The sequence below is a fragment of the Sander vitreus genome, chromosome 12 (assembly GCF_031162955.1).
Source record: "Sander vitreus isolate 19-12246 chromosome 12, sanVit1, whole genome shotgun sequence".
NCBI lineage: Eukaryota > Metazoa > Chordata > Actinopteri > Perciformes > Percidae > Sander > Sander vitreus.
Genome location: NC_135866.1, coordinates 26,099,546 through 26,119,497, shown reverse-complemented (window position 1 = coordinate 26,119,497; position 19,952 = coordinate 26,099,546). Strand labels below are relative to the sequence as shown.

General features: G+C 40.7%; 1 protein-coding gene and 10 non-coding genes across 11 annotated transcripts; all 11 read left to right on the top strand.

The window, feature by feature from the left end:
- The first annotated feature begins 770 nt into the window (after positions 1-770).
- trnan-guu (transfer RNA asparagine (anticodon GUU)) lies at positions 771-844 on the top strand. Its single transcript has one exon. It is a non-coding gene; the product is annotated as a tRNA-Asn (tRNA).
- Positions 845-1,409: 565 nt separating this feature from the next.
- On the top strand, positions 1,410-1,483 carry trnan-guu (transfer RNA asparagine (anticodon GUU)). The gene has a single exon. It is a non-coding gene; the product is annotated as a tRNA-Asn (tRNA).
- Positions 1,484-2,448: 965 nt separating this feature from the next.
- Positions 2,449-2,522, top strand: trnan-guu (transfer RNA asparagine (anticodon GUU)). The gene has a single exon. It is a non-coding gene; the product is annotated as a tRNA-Asn (tRNA).
- A 762-nt stretch (positions 2,523-3,284) lies between these two features.
- On the top strand, positions 3,285-3,358 carry trnan-guu (transfer RNA asparagine (anticodon GUU)). Its single transcript has one exon. It is a non-coding gene; the product is annotated as a tRNA-Asn (tRNA).
- Positions 3,359-3,924: 566 nt separating this feature from the next.
- Positions 3,925-4,000, top strand: trnan-guu (transfer RNA asparagine (anticodon GUU)). The gene has a single exon. It is a non-coding gene; the product is annotated as a tRNA-Asn (tRNA).
- Positions 4,001-4,773: 773 nt separating this feature from the next.
- On the top strand, positions 4,774-4,847 carry trnan-guu (transfer RNA asparagine (anticodon GUU)). The gene has a single exon. It is a non-coding gene; the product is annotated as a tRNA-Asn (tRNA).
- A 565-nt stretch (positions 4,848-5,412) lies between these two features.
- On the top strand, positions 5,413-5,487 carry trnan-guu (transfer RNA asparagine (anticodon GUU)). Its single transcript has one exon. It is a non-coding gene; the product is annotated as a tRNA-Asn (tRNA).
- Positions 5,488-7,079: 1,592 nt separating this feature from the next.
- Positions 7,080-7,154, top strand: trnan-guu (transfer RNA asparagine (anticodon GUU)). The gene has a single exon. It is a non-coding gene; the product is annotated as a tRNA-Asn (tRNA).
- A 558-nt stretch (positions 7,155-7,712) lies between these two features.
- trnan-guu (transfer RNA asparagine (anticodon GUU)) lies at positions 7,713-7,786 on the top strand. Its single transcript has one exon. It is a non-coding gene; the product is annotated as a tRNA-Asn (tRNA).
- A 2,941-nt stretch (positions 7,787-10,727) lies between these two features.
- On the top strand, positions 10,728-10,801 carry trnan-guu (transfer RNA asparagine (anticodon GUU)). Its single transcript has one exon. It is a non-coding gene; the product is annotated as a tRNA-Asn (tRNA).
- A 5,023-nt stretch (positions 10,802-15,824) lies between these two features.
- Positions 15,825-19,767, top strand: pdca (phosducin a). Its single transcript, XM_078264876.1, has 5 exons — positions 15,825-15,873; positions 18,059-18,195; positions 18,468-18,687; positions 18,854-18,966; positions 19,582-19,767. The coding sequence occupies exons 1-5, from the start codon at positions 15,825-15,827 to the stop codon at positions 19,765-19,767; spliced, it is 705 nt and encodes a 234-aa protein (XP_078121002.1).
- Positions 19,768-19,952: the final 185 nt, after the last annotated feature.

Sequence of the window (19,952 nt, the reverse complement as noted above, 5' to 3'; positions counted from 1 at the left end):
GTGGTTTTGGGCAGCATGGTGGCCCAATGGTTAGCACTGTGGCCTCACTCATGGATTTGAGGGAAATTGGTAAAAAAAACAAAAAAAACACTGCTGGTGTCAACTGCTGTATTTAAAAAAATAAAAAAAAATAAAAAATTGAACACGCGGACAGTTTATCGTAGTCTCTAGGATGGTGGTTCGAGCCCACCCAGGGACGAGGTGTTTTTGGGCAGCATGGTGGCCCAATGGTTAGCACTGTGGCCTCACAGCAAGAAGGTTCTGCTTCTGATCCAGGTGGTTCCGGGCCTTTCTCTGTGGAGTTTGTATATTCTCCCCATGTTTGCGTGGTTTCCTCCGGGTGCTCCTGTTTCATGTACTAGGTTCTCCACTCAGTGCCCTTGATCAACCACTGACTCAGGTCTTTTATTCTCCCTGAAACAAGTGTCCTTTTATTTTTAAAGTATTTTTTTTTAAATTGCAACTTTTTTGCAATTTTCACTGTCTCTGCAATTTCATCGCAACAAAAGTACAAAAGACATCGCAATTTTGTAAAATTTTTTTTTTACAAAAGCTGCCGCAAAATCAGGCATTTTAAGCCGCAACAACCATTTAAAAAAAATGCCCCAAAATGTTGGACGGACTGATTAATACATGTTGGATTTGAGGGAAATTTGTAAAAAAAAACAAAAAAAAAACACTGCTGGTGTCAACTGCTGTATTTAAAAAAAATAAAAATAAATAAACAAATAAATTTAAAAGAAATTATTGAACATTGACAGGTTATCGTAGTCTCTGTGGCGCAATTGGTTAGCGCGTTCGGCTGTTAACCGAAAGGATGGTGGTTCGAGCCCACCCAGGGACGAGTGGTTTTGGGCAGCATGGTGGCCCAATGGTTAGCACTGTGGCCTCACAGCAAGAAGGTTCTGCTTCTGATCCAGGTGGTTCCGGGCCTTTCTCTGTGGAGTTTGTATATTCTCCCCATGTTTGCGTGGGTTTCCTCCGGGTGATCCCGTTTCATGTACTAGGTTCTCCACTCAGTGCCCTTGATCAACCACTGACTCAGGTCTTTTATTCTCCCTGAAACAAGTGTCCTTTTATTTTTAAAGTATTTTTTTTTTTAAATTGCAACTTTTTTGCAATTTTCACTGTCTCTGCAATTTCATCGCAACAAAAGTACAAAAGACATCGCAATTTTGTAAAAATTTTTTTACAAAAGCTGCCGCAAAATCAAGCATTTTAAGCCGCAACAACCATTTAAAAAAAATGCCCCAAAATGTTGGACGGACTGATTAATACATGTTGGATTTGAGGGAAATTTGTAAAAAAACAAAAAAAACACTGCTGGTGTCAACTGCTGTATTTAAAAATAAATAAATTTAAAAGAAAAAAAAAAAAAAAAAAATTGAACACGCGGACAGGTTATCGTAGTCTCTGTGGCGCAATTGGTTAGCGCGTTCGGCTGTTAACCGAAAGGATGGTGGTTCGAGCCCACCCAGGGACGAGTGGTTTTGGGCAGCATGGTGGCCCAATGGTTAGCACTGTGGCCTCACTCATGGATTTGAGGGAAATTGGTAAAAAAACAAAAAAAAAACACTGCTGGTGTCAACTGCTGTATTTAAAAAATAAAAAAAAAAAATTGAACACGCGGACAGTTTATCGTAGTCTCTAGGATGGTGGTTCGAGCCCACCCAGGGACGAGTGGTTTGGGCAGCATGGTGGCCCAATGTAGCACTGTGGCCTCACAGCAAGAAGGTTCTGCTTCTGATCCAGGTGGTTCCGGCCCTTTCTCTGTGGAGTTTGTATATTCTCCCCATGTTTGCGTGGTTTCCTCCGGGTGCTCCCGTTTCATGTACTAGGTTCTCCAGTCAGTGCCCTTGATCAACCACTGACTCAGGTCTTTTATTCTCCCTGAAACAAGTGTCCTTTTATTTTTAAAGTATTTTTTTTTTAAATTGCAACTTTTTTGCAATTTTCACTGTCTCTGCAATTTCATCGCAACAAAAGTACAAAAGACATCGCAATTTTGTAAAAAATTTTTTTTACAAAAGCTGCCGCAAAATCAGGCATTTTAAGCCGCAACAACCATTTAAAAAAAATGCCCCAAAATGTTGGACGGACTGATTAATACATGTTGGATTTGAGGGAAATTTGTAAAAAAAATTAAAATAAAAACACTGCTGGTGTCAACTGCTGTATTTAAAAAGAAATAAATAAAGACATCGCAATTTTGTAAAAAAAATTTTTTTACAAAAGCTGCCTCAAAATCAGGCATTTTAAGCCGCAACAACCATTTAAAAAAAATGCCCCAAAATGTTGGACGGACTGATTAATACATGTTGGATTTGAGGGAAATTTGTAAAAAAACAAAACAAAAAAAACCACTGCTGGTGTCAACTGCTGTATTTAAAAAATAAATAAATAAATAAATTTAAAAGAAATAATTGAACACACGGACAGGTTATCGTAGTCTCTGTGGCGCAATTGGTTAGCGCGTTCGGCTGTTAACCGAAAGGATGGTGGTTCGAGCCCACCCAGGGACGAGTGGTTTTGGGCAGCATGGTGGCCCAATGGTTAGCACTGTGGCCTCACTCATGGATTTGAGGGAAATTGGTAAAAAAACAAAAAAAACACTGCTGGTGTCAACTGCTGTATTTAAAAAAATAAAAAAAAATAAAAAATTGAACACGCGGACAGTTTATCGTAGTCTCTAGGATGGTGGTTCGAGCCCACCCAGGGACGAGGTGTTTTTGGGCAGCATGGTGGCCCAATGGTTAGCACTGTGGCCTCACAGCAAGAAGGTTCTGCTTCTGATCCAGGTGGTTCCGGGCCTTTCTCTGTGGAGTTTGTATATTCTCCCCATGTTTGCGTGGTTTCCTCCGGGTGCTCCCGTTTCATGTACTAGGTTCTCCACTCAGTGCCCTTGATCAACCACTGACTCAGGTCTTTTATTCTCCCTGAAACAAGTGTCCTTTTATTTTTAAAGTATTTTTTTTTAAATTGCAACTTTTTTTGCAATTTTCACTGTCTCTGCAATTTCATCGCAACAAAAGTACAAAAGACATCGCAATTTTGTAAAAAATTTTTTTTACAAAAGCTGCCGCAAAATCAGGCATTTTAAGCCGCAACAACCATTTAAAAAAAATGCCCCAAAATGTTGGACGGACTGATTAATACATGTTGGATTTGAGGGAAATTTGTAAAAAAAAAAAAAAAAAACCCCACTGCTGGTGTCAACTGCTGTATTTAAAAATAAATAAATAAATAAATTTAAAAGAAATATTGAACATGGACAGGTTATCGTAGTCTCTGTGGCGCAATTGGTTAGCGCGTTCGGCTGTTAACCGAAAGGATGGTGGTTCGAGCCCACCCAGGGACGAGGTGTTTTGGGCAGCATGGTGGCCCAATGGTTAGCACTGTGGCCTCACAGCAAGAAGGTTCTGCTTCTGATCCAGGTGGTTCCGGGCCTTTCTCTGTGGAGTTTGTATATTCTCCCCATGTTTGCGTGGTTTCCTCCGGGTGCTCCCGTTTCATGTACTAGGTTCTCCACTCAGTGCCCTTGATCAACCACTGACTCAGGTCTTTTATTCTCCCTGAAACAAGTGTCCTTTTATTTTTAAAGTATTTTTTTTTAAATTGCAACTTTTTTGCAATTTTCACTGTCTCTGCAATTTTATCGCAACAAAAGTACAAAAAGACATCGCAATTTTGTAAAAAAATTTTTTTTACAAAAGCTGCCGCAAAATCAGGCATTTTAAGCCGCAACAACCATTTAAAAAAAAATGCCCCAAAATGTTGGACGGACTGATTAATACATGTTGGATTTGAGGGAAATTTGTAAAAAAAACAAAAAAAAACCACTGCTGGTGTCAACTGCTGTATTTAAAAAATAAATAAATAAATAAATTTAAAAGAAATAATTGAACACGCGGACAGGTTATCGTAGTCTCTGTGGCGCAATTGGTTAGCGCTGTTCGGCTGTTAACCGAAAGGATGGTGGTTCGAGCCCACCCAGGGGACGAGTGGTTTTGGGCAGCATGGTGGCCCAATGGTTAGCACTGTGGCCTCACTCATGGATTTGAGGGAAATTGGTAAAAAAACAAAAAAAACACTGCTGGTGTCAACTGCTGTATTTAAAAAATAAAAAAAATAAAAAAATTGAACACGCGGACAGTTTATCGTAGTCTCTAGGATGGTGGTTCGAGCCCACCCAGGGACGAGGTGTTTTGGGCAGCATGGTGGCCCAATGGTTAGCACTGTGGCCTCACAGCAAGAAGGTTCTGCTTCTGATCCAGGTGGTTCCGGGCCTTTCTCTGTGGAGTTTGTATATTCTCCCCATGTTTGCGTGGTTTCCTCCGTGTGCTCCCGTTTCATGTACTAGGTTCTCCACTCAGTGCCCTTGATCAACCACTGACTCAGGTCTTTTATTCTCCCTGAAACAAGTGTCCTTTTATTTTTAAAGTATTTTTTTTTTTAAATTGCAACTTTTTTGCAATTTTCACTGTCTCTGCAATTTCATCGCAACAAAAGTACAAAAGACATCGCAATTTTGTAAAAATTTTTTTTACAAAAGCTGCCGCAAAATCAGGCATTTTAAGCCGCAACAACCATTTAAAAAAAATGCCCCAAAATGTTGGACGGACTGATTAATACATGTTGGATTTGAGGGAAATTTGTAAAAAAACAAAAAAATAAAAAAACACTGCTGGTGTCAACTGCTGTATTTAAAAATAAATAAATTTAAAAGAAATAAATTTAAAAGAAATAAATTGAACACGCGGACAGGTTATCGTAGTCTCTGTGGCGCAATTGGTTAGCGCGTTCGGCTGTTAACCGAAAGGATGGTGGTTCGAGCCCACCCAGGGACGAGTGGTTTTGGGCAGCATGGTGGCCCAATGGTTAGCACTGTGGCCTCACAGCAAGAAGGTTCTGCTTCTGATCCAGGTGGTTCTGGGCCTTTCTCTGTGGAGTTTGTATATTCTCCCCATGTTTGCGTGGTTTCCTCCGGGTGCTCCCGTTTCATGTACTAGGTTCTCCACTCAGTGCCCTTGATCAACCACTGACTCAGGTCTTTTATTCTCCCTGAAACAAGTGTCCTTTTATTTTTAAAGTATTTTTTTTTAAATTGCAACTTTTTTGCAATTTTCACTGTCTCTGCAATTTTCATCGCAACAAAAGTACAAAAGACATCGCAATTTTGTAAAAAATTTTTTTTTACAAAAGCTGCCGCAAAATCAGGCATTTTAAGCCGCAACAACCATTTAAAAAAAATGCCCCAAAATGTTGGACGGACTGATTAATACATGTTGGATTTGAGGGAAATTTGTAAAAAAAACAAAAAAAAACCCACTGCTGGTGTCAACTGCTGTATTTAAAAAATAAATAAATAAATAAATTTAAAAGAAATATTGAACACGCGGACAGGTTATCGTAGTCTCTGTGGCGCAATTTGGTTAGCGCGTTCGGCTGTTAACCGAAAGGATGGTGATTCGAGCCCACCCAGGGACGAGTGGTGTTTGGGCAGCATGGCGGCCCAATGGTTAGCACTGTGGCCTCACTCATGGATTTGAGGGAAATTGGTAAAAAAACAAAAATAAAACACTGCTGGTGTCAACTGCTGTATTTAAAAAAAAAAAAAAAATTGAACACGCGGACAGTTTATCGTAGTCTCTAGGATGGTGGTTCGAGCCCACCCAGGGACGAGGTGTTTTGGGCAGCATGGTGGCCCAATGGTTAGCACTGTGGCCTCACAGCAAGAAGGTTCTGCTTCTGATCCAGGTGGTTCCGGGCCTTTCTCTGTGGAGTTTGTGTATTCTCCCCATGTTTGCGTGGGTTTCCTCCGGGTGCTCCCGTTTCATGTACTAGGTTCTCCACTCAGTGCCCTTGATCAACCACTGACTCAGGTCTTTTATTCTCCCTGAAACAAGTGTCCTTTTATTTTTAAAGTATTTTTTTTTAAATTGCAACTTTTTTGCAATTTTCACTGTCTCTGCAATTTTCATCGCAACAAAAAGTACAAAAGACATCGCAATTTTGTAAAAAATTTTTTTTACAAAAGCTGCCGCAAAATCAGGCATTTTAAGCCGCAACAACCATTTAAAAAAAATGCCCCAAAATGTTGGACGGACTGATTAATACATGTTGGATTTGAGGGAAATTTGTAAAAAAAACAAAAACAAAAAAAACCACTGCTGGTGTCAACTGCTGTATTTAAAAAATAAATAAATAAATAAATTTAAAAGAAATAATTGAACACACGGACAGGTTATCGTAGTCTCTGTGGCGCAATTGGTTAGCGCGTTCGGCTGTTAACCCGAAAGGATGGTGGATTCGAGCCCACCCAGGGACGAGTGGTTTTGGGCAGCATGGTGGCCCAATGGTTAGCACTGTGGCCTCACTCATGGATTTGAGGGAAATTGGTAAAAAAAACAAAAAAAAACACTGCTGGTGTCAACTGCTGTATTTAAAAAATATAAAAAATTGAACACGCGGACAGTTTATCGTAGTCTGTAGGATGGTGGTTCGAGCCCACCCAGGGACGAGGTGTTTTTGGGCAGCATGGTGGCCCAATGGTTAGCACTGTGGCCTCACAGCAAGAAGGTTCTGCTTCTGATCCAGGTGGTTCCGGGCCTTTCTCTGTGGAGTTTGTATATTCTCCCCATGTTTGCGTGGTTTCCTCCGGGTGCTCCCGTTTCATGTACTAGGTTCTCCACTCAGTGCCCTTGATCAACCACTGACTCAGGTCTTTTATTCTCCCTGAAACAAGTGTCCTTTTATTTTTAAAGTATTTTTTTTAAATTGCAACTTTTTTGCAATTTTCACTGTCTCTGCAATTTTATCGCAACAAAAAGTACAAAAGACATCGCAATTTTGTAAAAAAATTTTTTTACAAAAGCTGCCGCAAAATCAGGCATTTTAAGCCGCAACAACCATTTAAAAAAAATGCCCCAAAATGTTGGACGGACTGATTAATACATGTTGGATTTGAGGGAAATTTGTAAAAAAAACACACACACTGCTGGTGTCAACTGCTGTATTTAAAAATAAATAAATAAATAAATTTAAAAAAAATAATTGAACATGCGGCCTGGTATGTCGTAGTCTCTGTGGCGCAATTGGTTAGCGCGTTCGACTGTTAACCGAAAGGATGGTGGATTCGAGCCCACCCAGGGACGAGGTGTTTTGGGCAGCATGGTGGCCCAATGGTTAGCACTGTGGCCTCACAGCAAGAAGGTTCTGCTTCTGATCCAGGTGGTTCGGGCCTTTCTCTGTGGAGTTTGTATATTCTCCCCATGTTTGCGTGGTTTCCTCCGGGTGCTCCCGTTTCATGTACTAGGTTCTCCACTCAGTGCCCTTGATCAACCACTGACTCAGGTCTTTTATTCTCCCTGAAACAAGTGTCCTTTTATTTTTAAAGTATTTTTTTTTTAAATTGCAACTTTTTTGCAATTTTCACTGTCTCTGCAATTTCATCGCAACAAAAGTACAAAAGACATCGCAATTTTGTAAAAAAATTTTTTTTACAAAAGCTGCCGCAAAATCAGGCATTTTAAGCCGCAACAACCATTTAAAAAAAATGCCCCAAAATGTTGGACGGACTGATTAATACATGTTGGATTTGAGGGAAATTTGTAAAAAAAACAAACACTGCTGGTGTCAACTGCTGTATTTAAAAAATAAATAAATAAATAAATTTAAAAAGAAATAATTGAACACGCGGACAGGTTATCGTAGTCTCTGTGGCGCAATTGGTTAGCGCGTTCGGCTGTTAACCGAAAGGATGGTGGTTCGAGCCCACCCAGGGACGAGGTGTTTTGGGCAGCATGGTGGCCCAATGGTTAGCACTGTGGCCTCACAGCAAGAAGGTTCTGCTTCTGATCCAGGTGGTTCCGGGCCTTTCTCTGTGGAGTTTGTATATTCTCCCCATGTTTGCGTGGGTTTCCTCCGGGTGATCCCGTTTCATGTACTAGGTTCTCCACTCAGTGCCCTTGATCAACCACTGACTCAGGTCTTTTATTCTCCCTGAAACAAGTGTCCTTTTATTTTTAAAGTATTTTTTTTTTTAAATTGCAACTTTTTTGCAATTTTCACTGTCTCTGCAATTTCATCGCAACAAAAGTACAAAAGACATCGCAATTTTGTAAAAAAAATTTTTTTACAAAAGCTGCCGCAAAATCAGGCATTTTAAGCCGCAACAACCATTTAAAAAAAAGTGCCCCAAAATGTTGGACGGACTGATTAATACATGTTGGATTTGAGGGAAATTTGTAAAAAAAAAAAAAAAACACTGCTGGTGTCAACTGCTGTATTTAAAAATAAATAAATAAATAAATTTAAAAAGAAATAAAAAAATGAACACGCGGACAGGTTATCGTAGGTCTCTGTGGCGCACTGGTTAGCGCAGCCTCGGCTGTTTGCATGTTTTTCCTCTCTCACAATTTCATCGAAAAACAAAATACAAAAAGACATCGGTATTTTACAAAGCTGCTGCAAAATCAGGCATTTTAAGCCGCAGCTACCCTCAAAAAGTTGCCGCAATCTATGGCGGACTGATTAACCATGTTGATTTGTTTGAATAAATCGGACACACTGAGAAGTTATTATAGTCTATGTGGCCCATTTTGTTAGCGCTCGCTTTGGCTGTTAACTGGAGAGGATGGTGGTTCGAGCCCACCCTAGGACGAGTGATTTTGGCACCTCTCACGGCACAGGCCATGCCCATTTTGACAAATCAGTGTAACTTGTAGCCGCGGACTCCTAGATTGTACCCTCCAAATTTTGTAAAAATCACATTAGCCCTTCATGAGATATATACTTTTAATTATCGCGAGACTTTCAGGATAATATTGCGCAACGTGATATCGCGATATCGAGATCGAGCCGAGTTAGCATCGCGGCACCCCTAGGCGGTAGTGTGGCTATGTCCTCCAAAGGACTGGTCATGTCCGTCTTGAGTTTATTCTTCCCTAAACAAAAGGGAGTAGCTGCTAGCTGCCGTCTGGCAGTGTATTCAGCCTGGCTGTGATAATCATCCGACAATAATCCACTGGCGGCGGTGCTGTGGCTATGTCCTCAGATGACAGGTCTCACCGGACGGCAGCTACAGGGACCAGGGTAGGTGAATTTAAGCGATGTCTGAATTAAGCGCATCTTGTTGTCCGTAAGGGCCATGTTCATGTTGCACAAACATTTTAATTGCATTTTATGTCTGTTAAGAGGCACAAAGGCACTCTAGCACTTGACAACTGCCGTTTTAGCTCAGTGGACGCTCATACACATGTAGCTGCAGCTTCTTAGTATTTGCCTGCGCCGTTTGGTTGGTTTTCAATCAGTACACGCTGTTATAGCGATCAAGATTAATGTAAAAATTGTCGGAATTCTCCTTTAGCCGCAACAACCATTTTACAAACGCCCCAAAATCTTGGGCGACTGATTAATACATGTTGGATTTGAGGGAAATTTGTAAAAAAACAAAAAAAACCCACTGCTGGTGTCAACTGCTGTATTTAAAAATAAATAAATTTAAAAGAAATAAAAAAAAAAAAAATTGAACACGCGGACAGGTTATCGTAGTCTCTGTGGCGCAATTGGTTAGCGCGTTCGGCTGTTTGCGTGTTTTCCTCTCTCACAATTTCATCGAAACAAAAATACAAAAGACATCGGTTTTTTTTATTTTACAAAAGCTGCTGCAAAATCAGGCATTTTAAGCCGCAGCTAACTCAAAAAAAGGCTGCAAAATCTTGGCGGGACTGATTAACCATGTTGGATTTGTTTGAATTTTTTTTTTTTTTTTTAATCGGACACACTGAGAAGTTATTATAGTCTATGTGGCCCATTTTGTTAGCGCGTTTGGCTGTTAACTGAGAGGATGGTGGTTCGAGCCCACCCAGGGACGAGTGATTTTGCACCTTCAATGGCAATAGGCCATGCCCATTTTGACAAATCAGTGTAACTTGTAGCCGTTGACTCTAGATTGTACCCTCCAAATTTTGTAAAAATCACATTAGCCCTTCATGAGATATATACTTTTAATTATCGCGAGACTTTCAGGATAATATTGCGCAACGTGATATCGTGATATCGATATTGAGTCGATATATCGTGCACCCCTAGGCGGTAGTGTGGCTATGTCCTCCAAAGGACTGGTCATGTCACGTCTTGAAGTTTATTCTTCCCTAAACAAAAGGGAGTAGCTGCTAGCTGCCGTCTGGCGGGTGTATTCAGCCTGGCTGTGATAATCATCCCGACAATAATCCACTGAGCGGCGGTGCTGTGGCTATGTCCTCCAGATGACAGGTCTCACCGGACGGCAGCTACCAGGGACCAGGGTAGGTGAATTTAAACGATGTCTGAATTGAAAACGCATCTTGTTGTCACGTAAGGGCCATGTTCATGTTGCACAAACATTTTAATTGCATTTTATGTCTGTTAAGAGGCACAAAGGCACTCTAACACTTGCCCCGACAACTGCCGTTTTAGCTCAGTGGACGCTCATACATGTAGCTGCAGCTTCTTCGTGTTGCCTGCGCCGTTTTGGGTCAGGTTTTTTTCAATCGAAAGTACACGCATATTTATAGCGATCAAGATTAATGTAAAAATTGTCCGGAATTCTCCTTTAAGCCGCAACAACCATTTCAAAAAACGCCCCAAAATCTTGGACGGACTGATTAATACATGTTGGATTTGAGGGAACTTAGTAAAAAAAAACAAAAAAACAATACTGCTGTCAACACTAAAACATTGTTGTAGTCTCTGTGGTGCAATTGGTTAGCGCGTTCGGCTGTTAACCGAAAGGATGGTGGTTAGAGCCCACCCAGGGACGAGGTGTTTTGGGCAGCATGGTGGCCCAATGGTTAGCACTGTGGCCTCACAGCAAGAAGGTTCTGCTTCTGATCCAGGTGGTTCCGGGCCTTTCTCTGTGGAGTTTGTATATTCTCCCCATGTTTGCGTGGGTTTCCTCCGTGTTCTCTGGTTTCATTACTGATTTCGTTGCTTTTCACTACTTACTGATTGCGCCACTGGGCCTCTTTCTACACACATTTTCACCCTGGAGTATGCTTATAACACAGAGGGAGCCTCCTAGGATGATCTATGGGAGGACCTGGCTGGAAACAAGTATTTTAAGTCCACATTCCTCAGCCTGTCCCTACCATAGACTTTATATAAATGTATTTCACATGTACTTTAATTTTTTGTTTGGCGCCCATGTCCCATTGGCCAACATAGAGTGTGTAGGATTTATACCTATACTGCAGCCTGCTACCAGGGGGCGATGAAATTGCATAATTCACTTATACAGTCTATACATCAACCCCTGGTCCGTACCACCACCCAGACCTAGGAAAGTGAAAATGGAAAGAAATGGACTGACAATCAGCGGCCAATTTCTAAATGCGTAATTATCCACATATCTATAATGCATTAATATTTGAGGTGGGTGACGGATTAGATCTCAAAATGTAAACCTGGCAACTGACTCGCATAATCGCTTTTTAGCGTGTTTATCAACGCCGTTTGGCCTCCATTGACTTACATTACCTTGTGATTGTGTGTGAATTTACGCCGTAGCGAGTAGTATGAAAGCCCAAAAATCCGCATAGGGAGGATGGGTCAAACAACACAGGACTTTCACCCAGGAGACCGGGGATCGTGTCCCGTGTTTCCCGTTTTCTAAACCCAACCGTCCCGTTCTTCTTTTCCTAAACCCAAAGCGATTATGCGTCTTGATAACACGCCAAAATGGCATACGAATTGGCGTGTCATACATACAGCACTTATTGAGATCAGTCTGCAACCCGTCCGCCGTATACGGCGTAGACATACACGCGGATAGCTCAAAATGCGTACAGATAACACGCCACTTGGCCAAATGCGTGTATGTTTACGCAAAGTCATGATGTCACGTTGGGCAACTAAATAATTATTTCACCTAGTGATGCACCTATTGTGACCGATACCGATAACCGATATTAATATTGCTGTTATGGCCGATACCGATATCTACCGATGTCGATATCTCTGTATAGAAAACACATTTTTATGATAATCAAATAAAGAACTATTTTCCTAAACGCATTTTATTTTTTACTTTTGTGATTTATTTTCAGAAATCACTGATATTGGGCAACTTTACCTGTGTGCAAAATATGACTGTCATCAGATTTTCAGAAGAAAAAATAAATATTTATATAAAAACAAATTTTTATAATGGATACAAGTGTGTCCTGATTTCACACTATGAATAAGCCAACCCTGGGTATTCTCAATAAACATTTAACTCACTTGAGACCAAGTCACTGTATTCTGTGAACATTGTACAACAGTTCAAAACTTTAAAGTACAGTAGTAGGCCTTAAATGGCCAAAGCCAAAAGTATTGAAAAAGGTAAAATGTGAAAATGGAGCCAGAACAAACTGGACTGAACAGACACTGGCTTTTGCAGTCTTCTGAACTGTAAGTACAGTAACTGCCAAGTACTTTAGGGTTAGGCCTAACCCTTAGAATTATATAAATTGGTGGCTTCTAGGCCGAGATAAGCCAGAAAATGTGTTTTTGGCTCATATGGATGAAAGACACCAAATCCCAGAATGCACTTGCTTCACTGCTTAGACTCCACTCCCAAGCCACGCCTCCCGTTTACAGACAGACAGTGAGGCAGCATTCAACTCAACCCAAATGTGTTTTATTGTCATTTCAACCATATACACGAAACAACGTTTCACCGTGGCCCAAGTAGTTACACAATTCAAATATATAAAAACGACATACGAAACAGGTGTTTACAGTCCACCAAGCTAGGTTAGCTATACTCCAGCCCCCATTTGCGTTTCACTGCTGAGAATATCCCCACATGATTGCCCGCTACGGCCACTGCCCGCTACGGCCGGTCTGATAGCCCGCTACGGCCGCTGCAGCTGCTCGCTCTGGCCGCCGCTGCTCGCTCTGGCCGCCGCTGCTGCCCGCTGGTCAAACTAACCTGTACGGCCGGCCGCAGCAACCTCTTATTTCCGAACATTCATCTCTCCCCGGGCTGGTCATGGATGTATTAAGAGAACGGGGCCGGTGGTCTACGAAATTTCCCGGTAGATTTTTTTTGTCCCACTTTGCCGCAGATTCCGTCTGCAAAAACAAACATCCCCGCCCCCACACTCACATCTTCTTCTTCTTCTTCTTCTTCTTCTTCTTATAGGATTTCGGCAGTATAGACTAGAGATGTTCCGATACCGATGCCAGTATCGGTATCGGCTCCGATACTGCCTAAAACGCTGGTATCGGTATCGGGAAGTACTGGAGTTTATGCACCGATCAGATACCACGTAATAAAGCCCTAAAGAAAATCTACGTTAAGTAGTTTATTTATGTTATTTTTCCGTTATAACTGACTGTCAGACTGCAGAATAAAAGAACGTTCTGTGGCATCATGTTCATGTGGTTAATATTTCACAAAGAGTTTAACCTGAGCCAGACCGACAACAAAGATAGAAATCATATCACATCCATACAGGGATAGTAGAATACAGTTGTTAAAACATAATAAAATATATGACACACTGGTATCGGATCGGTACTCGGTATCGGCCGATACGCAAGTTCAGGTATCGGAATCGGTATCGGAAAGCAAAAAATGGTATCGGACCATCTCTAGTATAGACGCTGTTAAGCGTATTACTGCCCTCCACAGGTCAGATTTAGATCTAAATTCTCACACACACTCACATCTAAGTCTACACACACGTCAAATACACAGGAATGATTCACATCGGCCCTATTTTGACATCAGAACGATACCGATGTGTAAAAAAATGACCATATGAAGTTAAAATAGTCTTGCGTCTACTTTGCTGCCGTTAGTCCGTAACACTGAGTCTGGTATTAAACATAATCATATTAGACAACATCATATTACAGTGACAGTGATGATGATGGTGAAGATAAAGCTTATTCCCTCATCTCTCTCCCACCCCTTCTGTCCTGTCAGTCCTCTAGATGTGGACACACTACTCAGAACATAAATAGATACAACAAGAAGAAAAAGATTGAAAAAAACGAATAGGCTGTAAGAAACTGACACACGCCAGTTCTCGCTCAAGACCCAAAGGTAAGAATTTCTGGCTTTTTAGTCAGGTACCTTGCAGATATTTGTACAACAGGGTTAGGGTGTCTAGTACTATATCATATTCTGAGTTCTGCTACAGGAATAGTTTCTATACACTAAAATGCTTGTGTTAGGGATTGATATTATTTTATACACGTCACTGTTTAGAAGTCATGGTCATTTTGCTTGCAACAAATTCACATTAAAATATTTTCTGTTTATTGTTGTAGTATGTCATCATTGTCCGATTGCCCAGAAGTGTGTATTTTTTCCTTAGCAGCATTATAGTAGCAGTGATATATATGCTTACATCCATTTGCATACACTAACATAACCATTGCTTTAGTCAAATCATTTATTGATGCATATGCATGTAGTATAAAGTGTTTTTACTTTTAAAATCAAGTTGTGCCATGATTAAAACCATTGAGGGTTAAAGTCCACTTACAACTGCAATTCAGTTTATTAAAACCAACCATGCAAGAAATGTATTGCCTTGATAACATGAAGGAATTAACTGCCTTAGACTAAAGGGCATTATCAGTTTTATGACTAGTGTTAATTAGCCCCCTCTTGTTATTGACAGCTCAGCTGTATTAGCACAATAACTATTTAATGTGCGTAAAAAAAGAAGAAGTTAATCTTAAACTTTCAGGATCACAGCAATGAACAATAAAACTTGTTGGTGAATGCAAATTTAATGACAGGCTCTATCACACACGCACATACAAAATAAGATGTCCTAGGCATGTGTATAGTCAGACCTGTTAATCTCAGCATAATCTGATAAGTACACTTCAGCTTGTCTCACAGTAAGTGGTTGTGATAACAATGTGTCCAACTGCATGGATCCATGCACATGCAAAATGTTGCAGATAGTTAGGTTTGGATGTGTCAACGTGTTGGCTGTCATGGCTATGTTCACACTAAAATGGCTGAATTAGAAATAATCATTTCCTCACTATTTTGGCCTTTCGTCCAGACTAAGACAGTGTTTTTTTTACCCTAAAACAATGCTCAATGAACAATGCAGGTGCATTCCTGGGTGTTCTTTTCCTTTGGCAATATGTAGACAATGTCATGTAAAATTATAAAAAGATAGTTCTGTATCAATTTCACAATGAAGTGAAGGGGAACATTATCAACATCCAACACATCGCAGGTAAACAACAGTATATGTTCTAAGTCCAGCTCAACTTTTATTTTGTAAAGTGATACTAGTGAAACATAAATTATCCATATATCATGTAGTTGAGCTACAAAAATGTTTAAAATCAAACGCACAACTGTAGGCAGGTGCAAAGGAGAATGAGATCAGATAATAAAGTGGTGAACTCCCACACACTAAGCCAACGATTTACTAAGAAGCAGCACGGTCATAAATTAGGAAATAAATGATAATTCTGTTTTCTATTTTATTTCAACCGGGCATTCAGAAAATCAGAAGAAAAAAAAATCAGAAAAGGGTTAGTTGTACATGGAATTTGCCTTGGTGAATGGTGCATACATACACAAACAACATATAACATCAATAAGAAATAAACAAAACAGAAATAGAAAAAAATAGAAAGAAAGAAATATCTACAAAATAGCTGTTTAGCATAAGAAAAAGGAGGCTGAATGCAAGAGTTGTAGTTAAGGTGGACTTGTAACATGGATTTCAAAGAGCACATCACCTCACCTACTCTCTGTATGGGCCTGGAAAGGTTATCCGGTTTGTGTGTTCTCTGTATCGCAGACCGCTAGCAAGATGTCTGGCTCTACCCAGGAAGAAGAGGAGTTGCCTGCCAATCACACAGGTCAGAGACATACCATACGTTCCAATACCTATACTACTATACTATTTAATTTGCCAAAAAAAGATACCCAATACCTAGTATGTCAAATGCAGTGCTGTATGCCGAAAAAACATATTTATATAGAGTGGGGCAAAAAAGTATTTAGTCAGCCACCAATTCTGCAAGTTCTCCCACTTAAAAAGATGAGAGAGGCCTGTCATTTTCATCATAGGTACACTTCAACTATGAGAGACAAAATGAGAAGAAGAAAATCCAGAAAATCACATTGTAGGATTTTTAATGAATTTATTTGCAAATTCCTCGGGAAAATAAGTATTTGGTCACCTACAAACAAGCAAGATTTCTGGCTCTCACAGACCTGTAACTTCTTCTTTAAGAGGCTCCTCTGTCCTCCACCTGTATTAATGGCACCTGTTTGAACTTGTTATCAGTATAAAAGACACCTGTCCACAACCTCAAACAGTCACACTCCAAACTCCACTATGGCCAAGACCAAAGAGCTGTCAAAGGACACCAGAAACAAAATTGTAGACCTGCACCAGGCTGGGAAGACTGAATCTGCAATAGGTAAGCAGCTTGGTGTGAAGAAATCAACTGTGGGGGAAATTATAAGAAAATGGAAGTCATACAAGACCACTAATAATCTCCCTCGATCTGGGGCTCCATGCAAGATCTCACCCCATGGGGTCAAAATGATCATAAGAACAGTGAGCAAAAATCCCAGAACCACACGGGGGGCCCTAGTGAATGACCTGCAGAGAGCTGGGACCAAAGTAACAAAGGCTACCATCAGTAACACACTACGCCGTCAGGGACTCAAATCCTGCAGTGCCAGACGTGTCCCCCTGCTTAAGCCAGTACATGTCCAGGCCCGTCTGGAGTTTGTTAGAGAGCATTTGGATGATCCAGAAGAGGATTGGGAGAATGTCATATGGTCAGATGAAACCAAAATAGAACTTTTTGGTAAAAACTCAACTCGTCGTGTTTGGAGGGGAAAGAATGATGAGTTGCATCCAAAGAACACCATACCTACTGTGAAGCATGGGGGTGGAAACATCATGCTTTAGGGCTGATTTTCTGCAAAGGGACCAGGACGACTGATCCGTGTAAAGGAAAGAATGAATGGGGCCATGTATCGTGAGATTTTGAGTGAAAACCTCCTTCCATCAGCAAGGGCATTGAAGATGAAACGTGGCTGGGTCTTTCAGCATGACAATGATCCCAAACACACCGCCTGGGCAACAAAGGAGTGGCTTCGTAAGAAGCATTTCAAGGTCCTGGAGTGGCCTAGCCAGTCTCCAGATCTCTACCCCATAGAAAATATTTGGAGGGAGTTGAAAGTCCGTGTTGCCCAGCGACAGCCCCAAAACATCACTGCTCTAGAGGAGATCTGCATGGAGGAATGGGCCAAAATACCAGCAACAGTGTGTGAAAACCTTGTGAAGACTTACAGAAAACGTTTGACCTCTGTCATTGCCAACAAAGGGTATATAACAAAGTATTGAGATGAACTTTTGTTATTGACTAAATACTTATTTTACACCATAATTTGCAAATAAATTCATTAAAAATCCTACAATGTGATTTTCTGGATTTTCTTTTCTCATTTTGTCTCTCATAATTGAAGTGTACCTATGGTGAAAATTACAGGCCTCTCATCTTTTTAAGTGGGAGAACTTGAACAATTGGTGGCTGACTAAATACTTTTTTGCCCCACTGTATATCCTATTGTACATGGTCGGAGTTTTACATTGACTTTTTATACAAGCCAGCATGCTTCTCAGGCTGTTCTGACCCAACAATCCTTTGCGCAACATATATCAGCAAGAGGGTGGAAGTTCAAGGCGCAATGTTATAAAGAAGTAGTATGTCCCAATTGTATGCATGCTGCATGCAACAGTATGTACTTTGTAAGGGCAGCTGCAGTACATACTAAAAGTAATTAAAATTAAAAAAGTATGCGATTTGGAACTTGTAAATCGTCACAACAGCTGTACCATTCTGGCTCAAAACCAATGAATGTTGTGTCTGTAAAAGGTCTTTATAAAGTCATCGATTCATGTGCACTTGATGGTGTTAATGACTTTAATGCAGTTTCAACTGTACGTTATATTTTAGTATAGTATTTTAAGTGCCTAAATAAAGTAATATAAAGTATTTTGTGGGCATTTCTGTGTATCTCTAGGTCCAAAAGGTGTAATTAATGACTGGCGAAGGTTTAAGTTGGACAGTGTGGATCAGACTGTTCCTCAAAGCAAGAGAGAGCTGCTCAGACAAATGTCCAGTCCAGGAGAGGATGACAAGGAGAGATTCCACAGAAAGGTGGATTGAGACACTCCCCGAACCTCACACACAGGAAATCATACTATTGACAGATTTTATAGTTAGAGGATGACCATAGACTCAACCACAGTTGCACAGATGTGTGCCAACAAAAAAGAAAGATATGTACAAAGAAAGAGAATCAAAATCACAGACTCGGGCATCCGTCCACTTACAGGAAGATGGACACAAAGAAAATCATGCTGTACACAACATACTTTTGTATGTAACAAAAAGAAGTGAAGCAGTAACATATATTTTCTTACCTCTAGATGAGTGTTCGGGAGTATGAAATGATCCATGAAGAGGATGAACATTGCCTGAAACGCTACAGAAAACAGTGTATGCAGGAAATGCACGAGCGCCTGAGCTTTGGTCCTACATTTCAAGAAGTCTACGAGCTTGAGACTGGAGAAGCCTTCCTGGAAGTCATAGAGAAGGAACATCGATTGACTCAAGTGGTGGTCCACGTCTACCAGCACGGTGTCAAAGGTGGGGTTTTTTTTTATTGTGTTTTTAAGTCTTAGCTCATTGGCTCATCAATCTTGATCAACTAACATTCTACATATACTCCAGAAATGTCTATGTATTGCCACGGGATGGTTCACTACAGTGCTGTTTGCTCATAGTTATGCATGTATTATTTGTCCTTTGTCAGGCTGTGAACAGTTGAACTCATGTCTGGACTGTCTGGCTTCGGAGTACCCCAGCATTAAATTTTGTCGTATTGATGCTGTGGGGACAGGCGCTTCCGAGCGCTTCACCCCTGAGGTTGGTAAACTTTAAAAACAAAAATGGCAATGAAAATGATGATGGTAATATTATTATTCATAGACTAGACTAGAATTGGGCTCCTGGGAAGCTCACCTGATAGAGCAGGCGCCCATATGCAGATGCTCAGTCCTCGATGCAGCGGCTCAGGGTTCGGGTCTGACCTGCGGCCATTTGCGGCATGTCTTCACCCCCCCCTCTCTCTCTCTCTCTCTCTCTCTCTCTCTCCCCCCTTACTGTCTACAGGTATCCAGTCTATTAAAGGCTAAAATGCCCAAAACAATATCTTAAAAAAAAAGAAAGGCTAGACTAGAATTGATTGAATTACAATAATCCCCATTGGGACATTTGGTTACAGTATAATTTATAAGAGTGATAGTTATAGAGATTTTAGTCACACTGCTATCAAGAACTTTGAGGTTATGAAAGGATAATTGACTGTTAAACCCCTCCCATGAACAGCAATTGTCCATGTGGTTTTTTTTTTTAATATAAAATATTATTATAAGATGGGGAGAACTGACTATATTAAAACCAGTGTCACTGTCAGTATTAAATGATCAAACTCAGAGACAGCCTACAGGTACATTTTTATTCCCATTCATATTCTTCCAGGTTCTTCCTGCCCTGCTGGTGTACAAAGCTGGCGAGTTACTTGGTAATTTCCTGGCCGTTAGCAAACACTTCAATGAAGACTTCTTCGCAACAGATGTGGAGGGGTTTCTCAATGAATATGGCCTGTTACCTGAGAAGGAGTTCACAGCATGTGCTGATGAGGACGAGGGAGAGGACGTGGAATAGTTAAAGAAAGAAAGAGAAAAGGATGATCTTTGAGAGAAGGGGAGAAAAAGATTAACTGCAGTGGAGGAGAGTGGATAAAAGCAGAGAACAAGGACAAAGGAAAAGGGGGTATACCAGTAAAGGGGCAAAAAAAGGAGAGCTGAAGAAAGAAGTGGAGGAAAACAGTGGGGATAGTGTTGCAGTCA

Bases quoted from the DNA above. Each gene is read 5' to 3' on its own strand.
- pdca (XM_078264876.1), top strand. From the start codon at position 15,825: ATGTCTGGCTCTACCCAGGAAGAAGAGGAGTTGCCTGCCAATCACACA. The intron at 18,196-18,467 runs GTGGATTGAGAC...TCTTACCTCTAG, and splicing joins AGGAGAGATTCCACAGAAAG to ATGAGTGTTCGGGAGTATGA. The intron at 18,688-18,853 runs GTGGGGTTTTTT...GTCCTTTGTCAG, and splicing joins CTACCAGCACGGTGTCAAAG to GCTGTGAACAGTTGAACTCA.